Source organism: Mirounga angustirostris, unplaced genomic scaffold (assembly GCF_029215605.1).
Source record: "Mirounga angustirostris isolate CCGP_5_RB_7025 unplaced genomic scaffold, mMirAng1.0.hap1 SCAF_2, whole genome shotgun sequence".
In the NCBI taxonomy this organism is placed as follows: domain Eukaryota; kingdom Metazoa; phylum Chordata; class Mammalia; order Carnivora; family Phocidae; genus Mirounga; species Mirounga angustirostris.
Window position 1 is genome coordinate 156,389,365 of NW_026991710.1, and position 18,293 is coordinate 156,407,657.

At 43.1% G+C, this 18,293-nt stretch overlaps 1 protein-coding gene across 1 annotated transcript; it reads left to right on the forward strand.

The window, feature by feature from the left end:
* The first annotated feature begins 11,971 nt into the window (after nucleotides 1-11,971).
* NEFL (neurofilament light chain) lies at nucleotides 11,972-16,608 on the forward strand. The gene is made up of 4 exons (XM_064585373.1): nucleotides 11,972-13,502; nucleotides 14,579-14,703; nucleotides 15,143-15,462; nucleotides 16,030-16,608. The coding sequence occupies exons 1-4, from the start codon at nucleotides 12,456-12,458 to the stop codon at nucleotides 16,173-16,175; spliced, it is 1,638 nt and encodes a 545-aa protein (XP_064441443.1). The 5' UTR covers nucleotides 11,972-12,455; the 3' UTR covers nucleotides 16,176-16,608.
* The last annotated feature ends 1,685 nt before the right edge of the window (nucleotides 16,609-18,293 follow it).

Genomic DNA, 18,293 nt, shown 5'->3' on the forward strand with positions numbered 1-18,293 from the left:
CCATCGACAGATGAATGGATAAATTTTATTTTATTTTAAAGATTTTATTTATTTATTTGAGAAAGAGGAGAGAGCGAGTGAGAGAGCACAAGCAGGAGGAGTGGCAGAGGCAGAGGGAGAAGCAGGCTCCTTGCTGAGCAGGGAGCCCGATGTGGGGCTTGATTCCAGGTCCCTGGGATCATGACCTGAGCTGAAGGCAGACACTTAACCAACTGAGCCACCCAGGTGCCCCCAAAACCAAAATTTTAAATAGAGAAAGGAGAAAACATGTGACCCAGGAATGGATGCAAACCAGGACTGAAAATAAAGGACACCCAGGATGGCTGGGTTCATGGAGGAAAGTCAATTCAGACTGCAGCAAGAGAGCGAAGGGGCTTTGAGACTAAAGAAATATTTTTGTCCCAGGTACTGTGATAAGGAAACTGGGCAAACTGAGGGCATGAAAAAGGCCAAGACTGAAGAAAAACAGAGAAAGGAAATGAGAAACTCCAAAGAGAATGGGAAGATGGTCAAGAAAGGAAATATACTTATAGCATAGTTCTTTCCTCTAAAACGAGCAATATTTACATAGTTATAAGAACCTAAACCCCACAGATTGGTTTTGACTTTTGGAATCATCCTAGACAAAGCATGGAAGACTATTTTCAGTTAATACAGAACATAGTTTAAAGGTTCCAGCTTTAACAATGTTCAAGTAGAAGTACAGATAGCAACGTTGGGGGGGAAGGGGGAGAGAGGCAAAGTGAAGAGCACAGATTTTAATGTTAACATTCTTATATTAAAAAGTGGAGCTCTTCATCGTCTCTATCTGATAAACCAGTAGAGGTTTACATATATCATTTAAACTTACAAATGTAGCCAACTGACGAACTAAAAAATGTAATATGTTGTGAGAAGACAAGGATGGCACCAATAAAGACACACATCGGGCGCCTGGGTGGCTCAGTTGGTTAAGCGACTGCCTTCAGCTCAGGTCATGATCCCAGGGTCCTGGGATCGAGTCCCGCATCGGGCTCCCTGCTCTGCAGGGAGCCTGCTTCTCCCTCTCCCACTCCCCCTGCTTGTGTTCCCTCTCTCACTGTGTCTCTCTCTGTCAAATAAATAAGTAAAATCTTTAAAAAAAAAAAAAAAAGACACACATCGTCATTTACGATACTACCCTTTTCCACGTTATTTTATCCCCAAATAATATGTTTTATGCTTATAAATCTTGTATTATAATTCTATTGTTCTCTTCTGCTGTACAGATAAGTATAAGCTTGTAAATTAAATATTTTATTTCATGTAGCCATAAGCATCTAAATATTATAAAATTTTCTGGATTGAATTAGGATTATGAGTATATTAGTACACAGTTGTTCAAACATGGCTATCTTACAAATTTTAATAGGTAATCATTAAAATAAAGAATAAACTTTTATTTACAATGCATCTCTTAATCCATGTATGCATGAATGAATATTACTGATTACGAGAATAAATAATAAAGCAATTCTATTCTTTCTTTTAAAAAAATACACACGTGTGCATGTGTGGGCACATAGACACATGTATATAAACTATGAAATTGCTGAGAAATCTTATTTACCTAAATAAGTATAAAAGTATACAAGTATACACAAAAATAGGTGAGCATGAGTATACAGGAATAGAAGTTTTTATGTTGTTTTATATCGTTTCAACAATGTCAGTTAATATTTGAAATCTTTCTAAATTTTAAGCTAAAAGCACATATTGACCTATTATAAAAAATATTTTGATGATCTATCAGTTAATCAATTAAATTCTCCCTTAATTTTGTTAAACGCAGAGACTTTTGTTAAAAGCAAGCACCTAACTTGCATATGAGTTTATCTCTAGTTGATTAAAGTAATTTCCTCACTTCATTTCTGGGAACAATACCAAAAGAGACTTCACCAAGCCTCTTGATGATAGTCACCAAATAACTATGGACTATACCTGTTTATTTTTCACCTAGAGGCGCCTTATTTAACTCATCATACTTAGAAAGGGTTGGACTAAGAATACTTTTCATTTCAATACATCTTTATCAATACGAGATTGAAAATAAAATTATTTTTATCATCCTCTGTGATTTAAATGCATTTTTGTCAAAAGCTTATTGCTGCAGATTTAGCTCATTCAATTTATGGTGAAGGTGGGGAAAGAGAATTAGCACAAGTTTGCAAGCAAACAGATTTTACAGAAGACTGCACATGGCCATCAGGGGTCTGCAGATAGATTCCCTTAGTACTATCCATGCCTGTGCACCCCCCTTGGAAAGTCCTCCAGCCCCACCAGAGGAAGATGTGGCCCAATTTGAGGACAGCTGTGCTCAGTTAGCGACAGAGCTAGATCTAGGATCAATTCTCAACCTCAAGTCTAGTGCTTTTTCTGTTCTTTTATGTTGTTTCCCAAAAAACTATGTGGACTTTCAAAATTATCTGAAGAACATCATGTACAAAAACATTTGGTTATTTGGAAAAGATGATCCTTGTGGCATTTTGCTGAATTAGATGGTTTCCCCCTCTTTTTTGAAGTAACAGCAGGCTCTGCTCATCATCTAGGATGGTTACCACAGTGATACCTGGAGGTTGTTTGCATGTCCTCTTTCTAACCCCAGACTGCACACTCTACTATTCCCTGTGGATTGAGTTCAAATCCTAATCCTGAGGTTCCTTTCTTTAAAAGGAAACTATCAGTACACAAATTTTAAGAGGAGATAAAGAAGCAAAGACTTGAGAGAGAGAGAATCAGAGAGAGAGAGACAGAGACAAAGAGAAAGATATGGGATCTATTTTTCATGTGGGGGTTTGGGTTCTAGGAGAGAAATGTAAATGGGCCTAATACATGCTCTGTTTCAACATTTAATTCAGAAGCAACAGGGGGAGAAGCATCTGCTTTTTTCTCCTTTCTTTTATCATCAACCCATGAAAAGAAATGATCAGAAGTGAGAAAAAAGTGAATTCTATTGTGTTAGGTGAATGGGAACCAATTCAACTGATAAAAATATTGACAGTTGTTCAGCTGTTTATTATTAGCTCTATTTTATTCTCTTCTCTATTAGCTCTCATCTATTCTGGAAAGATGAGTTTAATGCAAATAAAGCAAATACGTATTCCTCCAGAACTTCAATTAGTAACCTTATCTTTCTTCCCTCCAAAATCTCATTCTGCTGGCATCTGCTCATATTTTGTCTGGCTCATATCTCAACTAAGTTATTAGCAGGTCCCAGTTTGGGGAGTAATGTTATGCTTTTAGACTCTTATTCATGATCACAGTGAGATGTGAATGCTCCCCAGTCCTAGCTTATCCAATGCTTTTCATCTTTCGAGTATTTTAGAATCAGAGAATCTCAGGTTGGCAGAAGACCTGAGAGACCATCTAGGGTCAAGGCCAGCTCAGAGGTGGGGTGATTCCCTTTTGAACTGCTGTTGCTTTGCGCCTGGAGCTGTTTCTTTCACCTCTGGACAGCTCTGGATTTTATATAGCGCTGAGCCTTCCACCCATCTGCACCTTTAAGTGTTAGGACAGATCTGTGAGCCTTACTTGAGTAATCTTTCTAAATTGGGGGATTGGTTTGCAAGAAAATTTTAATTTGGATAATTTTTAAAGTAAGTATTAATCAATGTAATGGGCAAAATCTTTTTCTGGCATAAGAAAAAGAAAACACTTTGCAAATTGAAATATCTCAGATCTATTCAAAAGCATATCTGTTATTCTAATGCGATTTGATAGTGCAGCTTATTAAATTTGTTGGATAAAGTGCTACTGAAAGGTGAGGGGAACCTCTTTTAGTGTGTGTTTTTCTCTTCCAGACAATATAGTAATAAAAGGAATTGCTAGTTAGCAATAAGGCATTCAGCCTGTATCTGGAGAGAGATGTTCAAGTGCAATTTGGTTCTTATAAATTATTGCAGTGATGGATGTCTATTTTTGGAACCTGCTAATAAAGCAGAGCTTTGACTTACTTGGTTTGTGTCTGTGGTGTTCTGCCTAGATGACCATTATATGGATTCCTTCACTTGTATGTGATTCGAGCATCCTTGACCCTGATTATGGCAGCATTTTCTTGCATCAATATGCAAATTTAAACTTCATAGGAAAAAAAAAGAGTAAGAGCTCTTATTTGCATAGCACCTCTCAAGAACATCCTTACACTTCAGTCATAGCAGGAAGTGAGAGAATTAAGACAGACCTTGACCCAGCTGTGTGACCTTGACCAACATTCTTGAAGTGTTTGAACCTCATTCTTCTCCTTATAGAATGAAAATAATACATCCCTCATTAAAGTTCTGTGAGGGTTAATGACACAAGATAGCTGAGTTCTTTAGGCATACAGTTTAGGCTCTAGTTTAAACCTTACTGTCTGCATGTTTAAAATGAGTGTGATTTTTAATGCCCAACTCATCCGGACTTTGTGATAATTAAATGAAATTATCCAACTAAACGAACTTGCACAGTGCCTGACACAAAGCTATTATTATATTGCACACAATTATACTCACTAAATGCACATTTTCCTTCCCCTTCGGCTCTTAAATTAAAGAATTATGATTTCATTTTCTATCAGTTATCCTCAGGTTCGGTTACCTGGTAGGCAGGTTATTCTGCCATTTTGCTGCTTCTCTATTTCCTGTTCCATTTGGTCCTTTCTGGTTGGTGAGCCCTGTCCTCGAGTATGTAAGAGCTGAGAAGCTCAGACTAATGCCTGTCAATGCACAGAATTTCCTTGGCCAAAAGTTCAAATGGGAGAAGACACCCCAAGATAAAGCTTTGGGAGTCTTCCCTGATTTAAATACATCCTGGCCATCCCAGGATTAATTTGTTTTAACTAATATGGGTTATATCCCAGTCAAATCATACCACGGGAATAGAGGCTTTGCTTCAGGCATGGTGAACTTAAAGCCTACGAAAAATATTTTGCTGCCAATCCTGCCACCACATTCTCTGACCATCCATTTCATCGTTGTAACACTTACTGTCCTTTCCCTGATCCCACACTATGCTCACTGCTCAAGGCCTTCAAGCTTTCTCTCTGTCTCTCTTTCTCTTCTTTCAAAAGCTGTTACCAATTTCAGGTACAATCTTAGGTATAAAGGACTTATATCAGCTTTCACTCTTACCTCTTCCATTGATATTGGTATTTTAACAGTGATCAAAGCTAATGTAGTTATCCACAGATATCCAATCTGAAGGTAAGAAGCAGTCAAGCCTTCCCTATCTTTTTGGAAAGGCACAAAGAAGGGATCCGAAAAAGGATAGGCCTGGTACATATGAAACTGTGAGATTGAAGGGGAAAATTCCCATTGAATTTGATGACAGGAACCCCGGGTTATAGCCCTGGCACCACTGTTATAGGAGGTATGGTTTGGGGCACATCACTCTCCCTCTGCAGACTTCTCAGCATCCTTATCTAGAAAGTGAGGGTGGTAACACCTGCAGATCTGTGTCTGCTCACAGGATTGCTGCAGGGACCCAGTGATATAATACAGAAATGCCCAGGAAACCTCTGTTCTCCATGTAAATATCACTACTATAGTCTCTGCTAATCGAGGATGCCATGAGAATCACATAGAAAAGAAAGCCGAATGTAGTGAGAAACAGAAAGTGAAAAACCAGAGCTCTTTCTTGGGTACCAATGCCTCAACCTCCCCAGGAATTTGTGCTCTGTTGAGAAGTAATGTCCAATGGCTAAAGTATGAAGGGAGGTAATCCACTCCGCAAAAGGGAGGACCAAAGCAAAAGTTATGAGCTGCCGAGGATGAAGCCGGTGGAGGATTTGAGTGGAAAAATTGAAATTACTTCCTAATCCCAAAAGCCTGTGAAGCATAGCATGTAGAACACAATTCTAATGGTGTTGATTAAAAAAAAAATGGGAAATTCATTCTTATTGAATTTGACATAAAGTTAAAAGGTTTTAAAACTATGACAGCAGATTTGAACAATGGACTATAGATGTTTAAAGATTAGTTTTAAAGAAAATAAATGAAAGTCATATTTTTACATTTTTTAAAAAGCCACAGTATAAATTAATAGCCATAGGTTTCCAAGTTTTTTTTTTTTAAAAGATTTTATTTATTTATTTGACAAAGAGAGACACAGCAAGAGAGGGAACACAAGCAGGGGGAGCAGAAGAGGGAGAAGCAGGCTTCCCGCAGAGCAGGGAGCCCGATGCAGGGCTCGATCCCAGGACCCTGGGATCATGACCTGAGCTGAAGGCAGACGCTTAACGACTGAGCCACCCAGGCGCCCCCCAAGTTTTTTTTTAAGTCCATACAAATTCAATGTGAGACAGCAATGTAAAATTGCAAACATTTTAGTGCTGTGTTGGAATGGACTAATAGAAATACAATATCTCGTCTTTAGAAAAATGGTAAGAACATCCACTCCACAGAGCGGCTGTGAGGATTAAACATGATACCGCCGCAAAGCATCTAGCATAGTAACCAGCCACAGAAATGTTGATTCATTTCATTCACTTGACTTCTCCCCTGTCTAAAATCACAGCAATATACTGCTTGTACCATTCTTCTCTTCCTTGTGACACCTCTTAGGATTTTGCCTTTTATGATTTAACTTTTGCATAGTACTCTGAGTTTCACATGCATGGGTTTTGTCCGTTCAGCTATTTTTAAAGTGATTGGTTATATGGATATACAGTTTACAGTTTTTTCTCCTGATGTAAAATTTACATTCAGTGGAATGCACAAAATCCTGTTACGTTCTGAGTTTGGACAAACGCACACACCTGCACAATCCAGACTTCTCGAGATCTGGAACAATACCTTCACCCCAGAAAGTGCCCTGGTGCCTCCGCCCAGTCATTCCCCGTCTCATACTCTCTGCGACAACCACTGTTCTGATTTTTTGTCCATCACAGATTAGTTTGCCCGTTCTTGAATTTTATATAAATGGAGTCATACAGTATGTATCTCTTACCTGGTATCAGCACACCATTTTTGAGGTTCACCCATGTTGTTGTGTGTAACGGTGGCTGGTCTTTTTATTGTGCTCAGGTCCTTTCCAAGCCCTTTGGAGACAGGGACTGTGCCATAACTCCTTGCACTCCCCATTCCCTGCCCCATGGCACTTATACAGAATCGTGCACATTGTAAGGGTTCTGCTGCCATTTGGTGCTTCATGGATGAACGAACATATGAGTTATTTAATCAATCAACAAGACATTTAGACATAGTCCACTTTCACTTTTCTAACCCAGACAGTCTCTTACGTGCTCACAAACACCAGTGTTACATATCCTGGGGTGAAGAAGCCTGCCTGCTCTCCTGTAGGAATCCAGGGATCCGCCCATTTGCAATCGTACCGCAGTGTTTGCTGCATTCGTGTAGCGGCGAGGTACTGGCGAGAAAGCCAACTGCTGCCCTGGGTGGGCTCCTGCAGGGCTGCGAAAGACTCAACCTCTGGGCTTTGTCTCCTGCGGGCGGAAATGCATATCCTCTATCTTTGCAAACTGTAAACCTCACACTCCTCCGCTTGATTTATTAAATCACCGTTTTAAAGGTCAGCCCAGAGAGCCAGGGGCCGCATGGAATGTTTGGTGGCGAGTTAGTACCCAGACTACAGCAGCGGCGGCGTGCATTCCCCTGCAGTCACGGCAGAACAAACAGGGTTAGTACTGTGGGTTGTGCCCGAGATGGCTGGGACCTGCCTGAAATGACTGCCAATTAAGCCCTTTAATGTCCCCGGCATACTCTCTTACCTCTGTGTCTGGTGATTGTGATTAAGGGCAAGACACCGTGGAGCAGGCCTCGGGGGAGGAAATACATTACCTTGGCTAGTTCCGTGGAGCAAGCTTTTCGGGTTTGATCCTATCACCATTATTTCTGCTCGGACAGCAGCAAGATCCTGTCCTTTCTAATATTGCACGTGTTTTGAATACAAACATGCTTTTCATCCTTAAGCTATTCAAATGACATTCCTTTCCTGCTGCAATCTAAATTTTATATAGCCGCATAGCACACTTTATGATGCTTTCCTTCACAACGTGGTGTTATAAAATGGGGCATATTTTGTATCACAATGGGGAAAGTTTTCTTTCAAACATATTTCCCAAAAGATGGTGATTCCTAGGGTGAGCATAACATATGAAGAAACTGGTGACAAGAAACAGAGGAAATCTATTTGTGGCTTCCCCAAGCTAGACATTTTCTGTTGATTTTATTCATGTTTCTCTTTAAAAAGTTAAAGATCTATAGAAAGCATGATAAACTCCAATAATGGGAGATTAAGTGCCAGCATTTTCTTTTATTCTTTATAGCAATTTTTCAAGTCGCTTTATCAAAGAAACCCTATTTACAAGGGCAGGAAAATGAAAGGATTTTAAATAGAAAAAAAGGCAGAAATCACAACGCAGTCATTTTAAAGAGTTTAGATCAGCTAAGTGGTATTTTAGCTCATGAATCCCAGGAAAGGTGTTTTGTAAACTGATATTTAGAGTAGTGCCTAAAAGGGGACATCACCAGTTACAGGTCCAATGGTAGCTTCCAGTTTCTTTTAGATTGGGAGGTTTAAGAAATCTACAACAATCATAGTCAATTGCCATCACTAGCTGTCCAAAGGAAATGTGCTCGGTAACAGTCTTCCTGGTGTAAATCAGTTCAGATTGGTGTCCTCAAAACACGAGAGGTTTACTGCATGCACACACTGCAGATTGAGGGCTGCAATTATCAAATTCCACAGAGACATATGGAAGCAGCAAATGCCACGGGCTGCAGTGTGTGTTATGAGTAGAGCACTATGCAGACTGGAAGCAGATTGAGCTTTGGTCTGAAGTAACTGTGTGAGTTGGCAAATTATTTAACCTCTCTGGGCCTCAGCTGTTTGCTGAATAATAACCACCATCTCAGGGGGATTTTTTAATTATTATAGAGTAGATATCAAAGGCCTGTCATAGGGTAGGGATCTTGCATGTGTTTATTTCCTTCATCCCTCCTTGCTTCAAAAGGATGCTGACACTGGTGTGTCTGTCTACATGATGGTGAGGTGACTGGGACCTGTCTGTTGTTCTGGACTAGGACTATTTCCATAGCTCACTGGTGGCAGGAGTATTTTGTTCACTTGTCCCCCCAGACTTATGCTTTCTTGAGGCCCGCCTTGTAAGAATTTCAGACTGTGCTTTTCAAAACAAATGTTCATACAGATCTTCCTGCTGTACCAGAATTTTAGAATAGTGCAATCGAAACTGACCCGGTCCTACCCATCTGAAGCTTTCTGATTCTATTGGCCCTGGAGAAGCAACAGCTTCTCAGTGGTTCTAAGAGTTATATTTTATGAGCTCTGTGGTAACATGAGTATATTTTACTTTTTAACTAAATTACCTCAAACAGTCCTTTAGGGGATTACAGATAGAGTTCTATTAGTGAGTTTCATCCACATACTTCCACATTTGCTTTTAAAATAATTTGTATCTCCTAAGAGTGTGTTTTGTTGGCAGCACTCAATCCATTTCATGTTGGTGGAGAATACGCTTAAAGGAAAATAAATGCACCAGTGTGTATCAAGACCCAAAAGGCTTCTTCTAAAGAAATAACGACACCATTACAAACAACACTAATGCAGAAACATTTCTGGTAGGGGAAAGAAAAGTCAAGATTCTTTTTTTAAAACAGGTTTTCTAAAGTTGCTCATTTTACCTTTGCTTTGACACAGAGCAAACGCCACATGGGCGTTCAGAACAAAATGCTGGGAAGAGGATTTAAAAGGAGGATGACTGGACAGAATATTAAAAAGCTGCAGGCGCCTAGCTGAGGGAGGCTGAAAGTAGGCTAACCAAAACCCAGACACAGGCTGGGTTCAGGAGCCCCCAGAAAGCAGGCTGTAGTGGAGACTGAGGTGGCTATGCCAGGAGCTATTTTAAAAAAGACAAGAGATCTACATTCAGAAATACAGTTGATGTGCCCTTCTCCTGACTCCCTGCTTATGGCATCCAGCCAGGGTGAGGACTGCCCCACTCCACTCCATTCCTCACTCCACTCCAGAGCACCTCCTTTCTCAGCCACCCAAAGGATGGCAGCAGGTTCCCCACAGGTTTCTTCCCTACAAGGCATTCCAGGGGCCCTGCAGCATCCATCATCCATGGCGGCCTCCCCCCTTTTGGGGCAGCATCCTCCTTCCTCTGCAGTCAAAGGCTTCAGCCAGGAGATGTGGCAAAAACGCTGATGGACTTAAGATCTCGGAGGGTGACCTGAAACTCCGAGGGAAGAGAGCTGGCAGAAAGAAAATGAATTCATGAATACTTAAGAGTGTGGCATCTGTAGGCAGCCTCACACACAGTGAGTGTGACACACTGTGGCTTATATGGGAGAGGTGAAAACAAATCCATTCTGCCGCATTTCAGCCACGCTGGGTAATGGGGAGCAGGCAAAACTATGACTTATGTAGGTTCTCTCCCTCACTCCCTCTCTCTCTCTCTCCAGAGAAACCTTTCCCACTGTTGGATCACCTATGAATGTGAAGGCCAAGGATATGTGGGCTATAGGAAGTCATCAGAATAAGGGCCCTAACATATCTGTCAGGGCCAAGCCAACCAGGGAGAGCCTCATGGCTCAGGCTTGAAATCCTAGAATGATTGATGTGGATGGACCTCTTGATAGATTAAACAACAAATGCTCATGTTTCTAAAGTTGCATTACCTGAGACTATAATGTTTAGAAACCCCATGCAAGTTCTCGGCTGCAATCTTTCTCTCTACCACAAAGAGCGGGGGTATCAGAAACGCAGAGTTTTTTTTAGAGCTGCAAAGAACCCCGGAGGTTAAGCCTCATCCCACCCTCCTGTCGGGCGAGGAGTGCAGTACCTCTGGGAGCAACTGTGGTACCCGCTCCAAGCACTTCACCCTCTCAGCCTCACCGGGAAAGCGGCGCCGGCTTTTCTATTTGAAAACTGTTAGCAGGTTTTCCCCTAGTTTGCTATTTAAAAAATTAGTAAGTTGCACGTCAAATGTTCCCTTTAAACAAATTAAGCAGAAATTAAGTGCTTCTGTAAAAAAAAAATCTTAGTTATCCCATGGAAGTCTCTGCAATCCCTCCCGGAAACCAGGACTCCCCAGCATTATGTGTGTGAAATGCTCTGCAAACCGCAGGGCTTTATCAATGTGCATTAAGGCGTGCACACTGTTTCAGGTATCGGGGTGTTTCCTAAAGAAAATCCACGGATGTCTGACTGTATCTGTAATCTAATTATTAGAGTGAACCGGGGAAAGAATCATGCAGCTATTTGCCGTTCGCCCCAGCACGAGAGGTCTCGGGTCTGAATTCTCCAGGGAGACGGCCCTCCGCACTCGGGGCTGGCAGCCGCAGCTTCCCTCTGACAATCAGCCACCTGCCTGACATGTGGAAATCATCAGGTTGGATGCTACAAGGTGTAAAAAGAGAGAAAGGGGCTTTTAGTGTGTCGGAGGTGGTGGTGTGCAAGCAGGAGTTTAGTTTGATGAAGATCCAGGCAGCGTGGATCAGTCTGTAGGACCCGGCTGCAGAGCTCGGGTTGCGTTTGCAAGTCGGTTCCCGCCCCCGCCCCTCCCCCGGTTAGTTTCAAACTCATTCTCGGCTCTCCCCCACCTACATGCTTTAACACGCTAAAGACACCCGCGGCTTCATTCTCTAGAAAGAAATGGTAAAATCTAGGAACACTGAAAGGCTTCTATTAACTGCTCTAAGGGGTTAGAAATGCTAAAACCAACACCTGCAGTGCCGCAGTTTCACGTGTGTGTGTGTGCGCGCGCGCGCGCAGAAGCAGCGCATTAAAGAAAAAGAAAAACCGCCAGGAGAAAGGGAGAGGAATTAAAGAAAGTGCCAGAAACAGCTACAAAGAAATACAAAACTTTCCTCCCATATAAGCCTTATTCACGCAAGCTTAAACTTTTCACTTTGATTTCGAAAGCCCTAGAGCCACTGTCTTGTCACCTTAAACCCCAAGGGGGATGACGGCAGAGTCCCCCGGTGGGGAAGGGGCAAGTGAGGGGGGAGGGTGTCTCCGTGGATACAGAAATCTAAGGTGTCAGTGGGGAGTGAGAACCTATTATTGGGGACGCGGCATCCGTGTGGTACGGGGTCAAGGGAGTAGCTAGGATGGGGGCGGGGAGGGTTGGGGAAGGGAATGAGAGAAGGGGAAGGGGTCTCAGGGCAAAATCCAGAGCCCCGGAGACAAGTGGAAAGGACGAGCGCCGCAGCACCGGAGCTGCCTGTCGCTCGCCCCCGCCTTCCCTTTTGCGCAGAATCCTCCCCTTGGCTGCAGCAGCGCGCTGCCCCCACTGGCCCGGCGCGCCGTGATCGATCGCAGGCTGCGTCAGAATGCTCCCCGCGTATAAATAGGGGTGGCAGGACCTCGGCGAGCCGCACACAGCCATCCACCTTCCCCTCTCCCTCTCTCCCCCGCTCTTCTCTCTCTGTAGGCCCCCATCTCCGCCGCGAGCCGGAGGGGCTCCGACCGCCACCATGAGTTCCTTCAGCTACGAGCCGTACTACTCGACCTCCTACAAGCGGCGCTACGTGGAGACGCCCCGGGTTCACATCTCCAGCGTGCGCAGCGGCTACAGCACGGCGCGCTCCGCTTACTCCAGCTACTCCGCGCCGGTCTCCTCCTCGCTGTCCGTGCGCCGAAGCTACTCCTCCAGCTCCAGCTCCTTGATGCCCAGTCTCGAGAACCTCGACCTGAGCCAGGTAGCCGCCATCAGCAACGACCTCAAGTCGATCCGCACCCAGGAGAAGGCGCAGCTGCAGGACCTCAACGACCGCTTCGCCAGCTTCATCGAGCGCGTGCACGAGCTAGAGCAGCAGAACAAGGTGCTGGAAGCCGAGCTGCTGGTGCTGCGCCAGAAGCACTCCGAGCCCTCCCGCTTCCGGGCGCTGTACGAGCAGGAGATCCGCGACCTGCGCCTGGCGGCGGAAGACGCCACCAACGAGAAGCAGGCGCTCCAGGGCGAGCGCGAAGGGCTGGAGGAGACTTTGCGCAACCTGCAGGCGCGCTATGAAGAGGAGGTGCTGAGCCGCGAGGACGCCGAGGGCCGGCTGATGGAAGCGCGCAAAGGAGCCGACGAGGCCGCTCTAGCCCGCGCCGAGCTCGAAAAACGCATCGACAGCCTGATGGACGAAATCGCCTTTCTGAAGAAAGTGCACGAAGAGGAGATCGCCGAGCTGCAGGCGCAGATCCAGTACGCTCAGATCTCCGTGGAGATGGACGTGTCCTCCAAGCCCGACCTCTCCGCCGCGCTCAAGGACATCCGTGCTCAGTACGAGAAGCTGGCTGCCAAGAACATGCAGAACGCCGAAGAGTGGTTCAAGAGCCGCTTCACCGTGCTGACCGAGAGCGCCGCCAAGAACACCGACGCGGTGCGCGCCGCCAAGGACGAAGTGTCCGAGAGCCGCCGCCTGCTCAAGGCCAAGACGCTGGAGATCGAAGCATGCCGGGGCATGAACGAAGCGCTGGAGAAGCAGCTGCAGGAGCTGGAGGATAAGCAGAACGCCGATATTAGTGCTATGCAGGTACGGCACCATGCAAAACACAGTGGGGGGCGGGGAGGGAGCTGCGGGAGCAAGTTGTGGGGGTGGGGTGGCGGAGGGTGGAGAGTTGAGGACGCGCGGAGAAAGTGGAGACCAGAGATGAGACATCCGCATGCAGCTATTAGGGAGTAGAACTTGGCTCCTCGGAGACTGTGTGGCAGGGGTGGGGCACGTGGAGGGCGGGGGTGGGGGGGCTCCACTGCAGCCTGAGGAGACTTGGTGCTTGGTGCTGCTGAATCTAGCTCCGCATTAGAGCTGCCCAGCCCTGCAGGGGTGGGGTGGGGTGGGGTGGGGTGGGTGAAGGGGTGGGAGCTGGGCGTTGCCTCGGGCCTGCCTCTCTAATGTCCTTCGTTAACCACAAGTCACTTTGCAGTACAGATTGGACCATCTGCTTAATAAATACAGCAGAGAGCTTTCATTAGTTCTGAAGGATACCTGTGACCAAGCATGCTCAAGACTAGTTTTATCAACCACCCCTTGCCCTTAGGTAGACAAGAATGCAGTCAAAATTGTAGTAGGTAATGATGTTCGCAATAAGACATTTCTTTTTAAGGATCTCCATTTTCTGGGAAGGAAAAAATATAATATAGGTACATAGAAAATATTTTAGATACAATTACTACTTTTTTTTTTTTTTTTTTTATCTAGCTACTTCCTACTCCTGTAAAGAAATTGAGTAATTTCTTGCTCCTGACCTGGATAAAGTTAACTAATGAATATGAAACAAAGTTTTTTGTAATCAGTTAAAAAAATTTTGCAGACATTTTATGATGATTCTTAGACTGTAGTAATTAAAAGAAAACAACAAAAAAATTTCTTCTATCAGGTTTTTTTTTTAAACTATTTTTTTGTTTTCATGCTTCCGAGTTGGATTTTTTTTTTTTTTTTTTTTTTAATGCAAGGAAGGAAAGGTTAAAAAAGAGAAAAGGCAGTGCTTTAGGGGAGATTTTATCTAAGGGGTGCACTTTGGTTTTAAGTAGGTTAGGCCTTTGCAGCTGTACTACAGTAAAATGATAGCAGGTGGGATTTATGACTGGATTTTTTTTGTCCTCCAACAGGACACAATCAACAAATTAGAAAATGAATTGAGAACCACAAAGAGTGAAATGGCACGATACCTTAAAGAATACCAAGACCTCCTCAATGTGAAGATGGCTTTGGACATTGAGATTGCAGCTTACAGGTGAGAACAGAGTGGAGTGGTAGCAGCCATTCAGGTTTTGGAAGAAAATCAGATTTCATTTACATTGAGTCAGAAACCTTCAAGAACAGTCCTTTGAAATAATGGTTTGCTTTTTGGATTTTTCTAAGAAGGTCTTTAGACAGATACAGAAGAATTTGACCCTATGTCGTAAAGAGTTATAGTCTTAGTTTCTCATTACATTTTACATCGAATAGACAGGGCTATTTTAAGTTTGTTTGTTTTTCTGTTTGTTTTGTTTTGTTTTGTTTTGTTTTCTGGTGCCAGGCATGACATCCCCAGTCATGAAGTTTCCCAGCCCTGTTCCTGCTCTCCTTTGCCTTTAGGGGTGGCATTAGGGGAGGATGATGAGTGGTGGGCTCAGAGCAGGCACACTTTCTATGTTCCTGTTTATTAACCCCATGCTCCCCTGCCTTCCCAGGAAACTCTTGGAAGGTGAGGAGACCCGACTCAGTTTCACCAGCGTCGGAAGCATAACAAGTGGCTACTCCCAGAGCTCTCAGGTCTTCGGCCGATCTGCCTATGGTGGGTTACAGACCAGCTCCTACTTGATGTCTGCCCGCTCCTTCCCGTCTTACTACGCCAGCCACGTCCAGGAGGAGCAGATTGAGGTGGAGGAGACCATTGAGGCTGCAAAGGCCGAGGAAGCCAAGGACGAACCCCCCTCTGAAGGAGAAGCCGAGGAGGAGGAGAAGGAGAAGGAAGAGGCTGCTGAAGAGGAAGGAGCTGAAGAGGAAGAAGGTATGGTAAAAAGGAAATTCTTACAAGGTCAAGTGCAATCAGGGCATGGGAATTTGCTAGGAGATGGCTAAGAGAAATGAAGCCTTGCTTATGCCGAGGAAGTTTTTTTCATATATTTCTTTTGAATCTTAATTAACACCTTTAGTTATTCGACAAACCTTTTGTAAGTACCTGGTTTCTCAAATTGGCTGTCCTCTCTGCTTAGCTTGGTAGCTTTGTGAAAATAACATTTCAAAATATCCTCCTCCTGCTGTCTTTTTATTCTTGTTAAACATTTAAAAAATCTATTTGACCCAGCAGTTTGGTGGCCTTAAGAACAAAAATAGGTTTTTTTTTTAAATACTTGTTTGCTTTTTGGCTTTTTTCTAAGAAGAAGGTATTGAGTTCAGTGGCCAGCACCATCAGTTGTATGTGTGTTGGGGGACGGAGCTGAGAATTTCGGGGGACGGAGCTGAGAAGTTTGGGGGAAGCTTTCTGACAACTGGAGTTCCACACAAAACTTAGCAGAAATGTTTTGAATGCCTTGCCCTGGATTTGGAGTTTGTACATTTTCTTTTCATGTTAAAGCTGCCAAGGAAGAATCTGAGGAGGCGAAGGAGGAAGAGGAAGGAGGTGAAGGTGAAGAAGGAGAAGAAACCAAAGAAGCTGAAGAGGAGGAGGAGAAAAAAGACGAAGGTGCTGGGGAGGAGCAAGCAACTAAAAAGAAAGATTGAGCCCCTCTGTCCTTAATCCTTCCAGGAAGAATTCTCCCGAAATCAGGTCAACCCCATCACCAACCAACCAGTTGAGTTTCAGATACTATATGAATTAAGAAGTTCAATATATGTATAATTCAGAGATGACTTAGGTTGGACATTCAATGTTGTGCTGACTTTTCTCCTTATGCAGAGTATCTGTTTGCTTGCAGAGTGGCTTCCTGGCTTGCTGCCAGCTTGTGCATGGTCCACGCTTACGAGTTCAGGATCTATGGCAATGTGAATAATTCAGATGTTTACAATAAAAAAAAAACCACACATGAATAAATGAATTCACTGATGTTAATGTTAAACTTCATGGTAAAAATAGTCCTTTGAACCTTTGGTGGTTAGAAATTAAAGACCTCGAATCATGTGCAATACATAGTAAATAAAGTTACACTGAATGACATTTCTTGCTGTGGTTGTTGACTTAATTAAAATATCTTAAAGCACCAGTATAAGCCAAGGGGACTATCAACCTCCAAATTTTTTTTAAGTCCCCAGTTTTAACAATTGCAATGGATATTTTTTCCCCCTGATTGGTAATTCTGAGGGATACAGTTAGGTCATGACCATTCATGAAATCTCTCCCCTCAAAAATTTTGCTGATAATAAACTTGAGTAAATGGGAGTCTCTGGGATTCTTCTTTTATAATTAGCAATATACTCTGTCCCATAAAAGGTAGTATATAATGTTGGGAATGCCTTTCTTGGGAGGCAATGGTGTAATATGATAAATACACCTTTTGTGGTAAATAGGTGATTTAAATAATTAATGCAGTGTGTTTAGAATATGAATCCCACCCATCCATTACTATAACTACATTATTTTAATATAGTCCAAATACCATGGGCAGAAGTGGGAACCCAAGCAATTGATATAATTAGAAGGAAATCTTTTTTTCCATGTATAATTTTGGGGGTAAGAATATCAAAGATCATTTGCCATTGCAAACATGTTGCCTGCAATCCTGAGCTCATGATTCAGTGTGTTAATAGCTTGATTCCGTTGCCTCAAGTACACAACATTTAATGCCACCCACTTTAAACTTTTTTAAAAACTACAGATAACAGATAATAAAATTGTTATCAGTCAGTAAAGGGAGGAGATTATACCTGTATGTTGCATTGCATTGCTCTGCATGTCTTTATTGGGAAATATTTGGATTTCAGTGATAGCTCTAACTGGTTGGACATTGCATCAAACACACACCCCATTCATCCTCCCTGTTCACTGTAAAGTCATGAAAGCTCTTGCACTTGATGTGGAATGTAGATGAAATTACTGATTATCCGCTGTTCTGCCTTTGTTCTTACACAATTGCTTTGTCAGCTGATTTTGTTCCATATTTGTTTTTTAAATAACTTTCAAAAGTCAGCGAATTTAACCTGAGAGCAAAGTGGTCTCCATTTAAATTTATTTGATTCTTCACACTACCTATTTCTAGTTAAATATATGTCACCACACAAATAGGTAAAATAATTCATCACGATGCTATGGATTTGAACTATGAAGATTCTCAGTATATTGGTTTCTGTAAAGACGAGGAGTTGCCTAAGAAACCAAGCTTTTCACATTTATGTTCATTAAATATGGGATGCTACACATGATAAGTCTAAGACAGATGCAAATTACATGTTAAAAAAAGTAACTTTAGCCAAATGGAAACGGTTGGTTTCAGAATTACTTGAAGTAACAACACTGTACCATATTCTATCCTGTGTGCCATAATAAAATACTAAAAAAACCTAAACTAAATGGATTTGAAGTCTTTAAAAACATTTCCTTAAGTTTGGTACCTGGCTCAGTACCTCTGTCTCTTCTGCTTCCCCCAAAACTCCAGTTTTCTTTTAGTATCCCCGCTCCCAGTTCATGACACCACTCCCCAGTCATCCAGTGCTGCAAACCAGAGACTGGGCAAGCATGATATCATGCCTCCCATTTCCTCTCCCAGATCCCTCTGGTCTACTCTAACCAAGTTTTACTGATTTTGTTGCCTATATATCTTGAATCTATCCATCCACACTTCTCCATTTACCCTGACACCACCCTAGGAACCTCCCAGTGTCTGTCTACTAGTGTCTTTCTTCACT

Coding starts and splice junctions, on each gene's coding strand:
- NEFL (XM_064585373.1), top strand. CDS start 12,456: ATGAGTTCCTTCAGCTACGAGCCGTACTACTCGACCTCCTACAAGCGG. Junction 14,704..15,142: donor ATTGAGATTGCAGCTTACAG/GTGAGAACAGAG, acceptor CTGCCTTCCCAG/GAAACTCTTGGAAGGTGAGG. Junction 15,463..16,029: donor AGGAGCTGAAGAGGAAGAAG/GTATGGTAAAAA, acceptor TTCATGTTAAAG/CTGCCAAGGAAGAATCTGAG.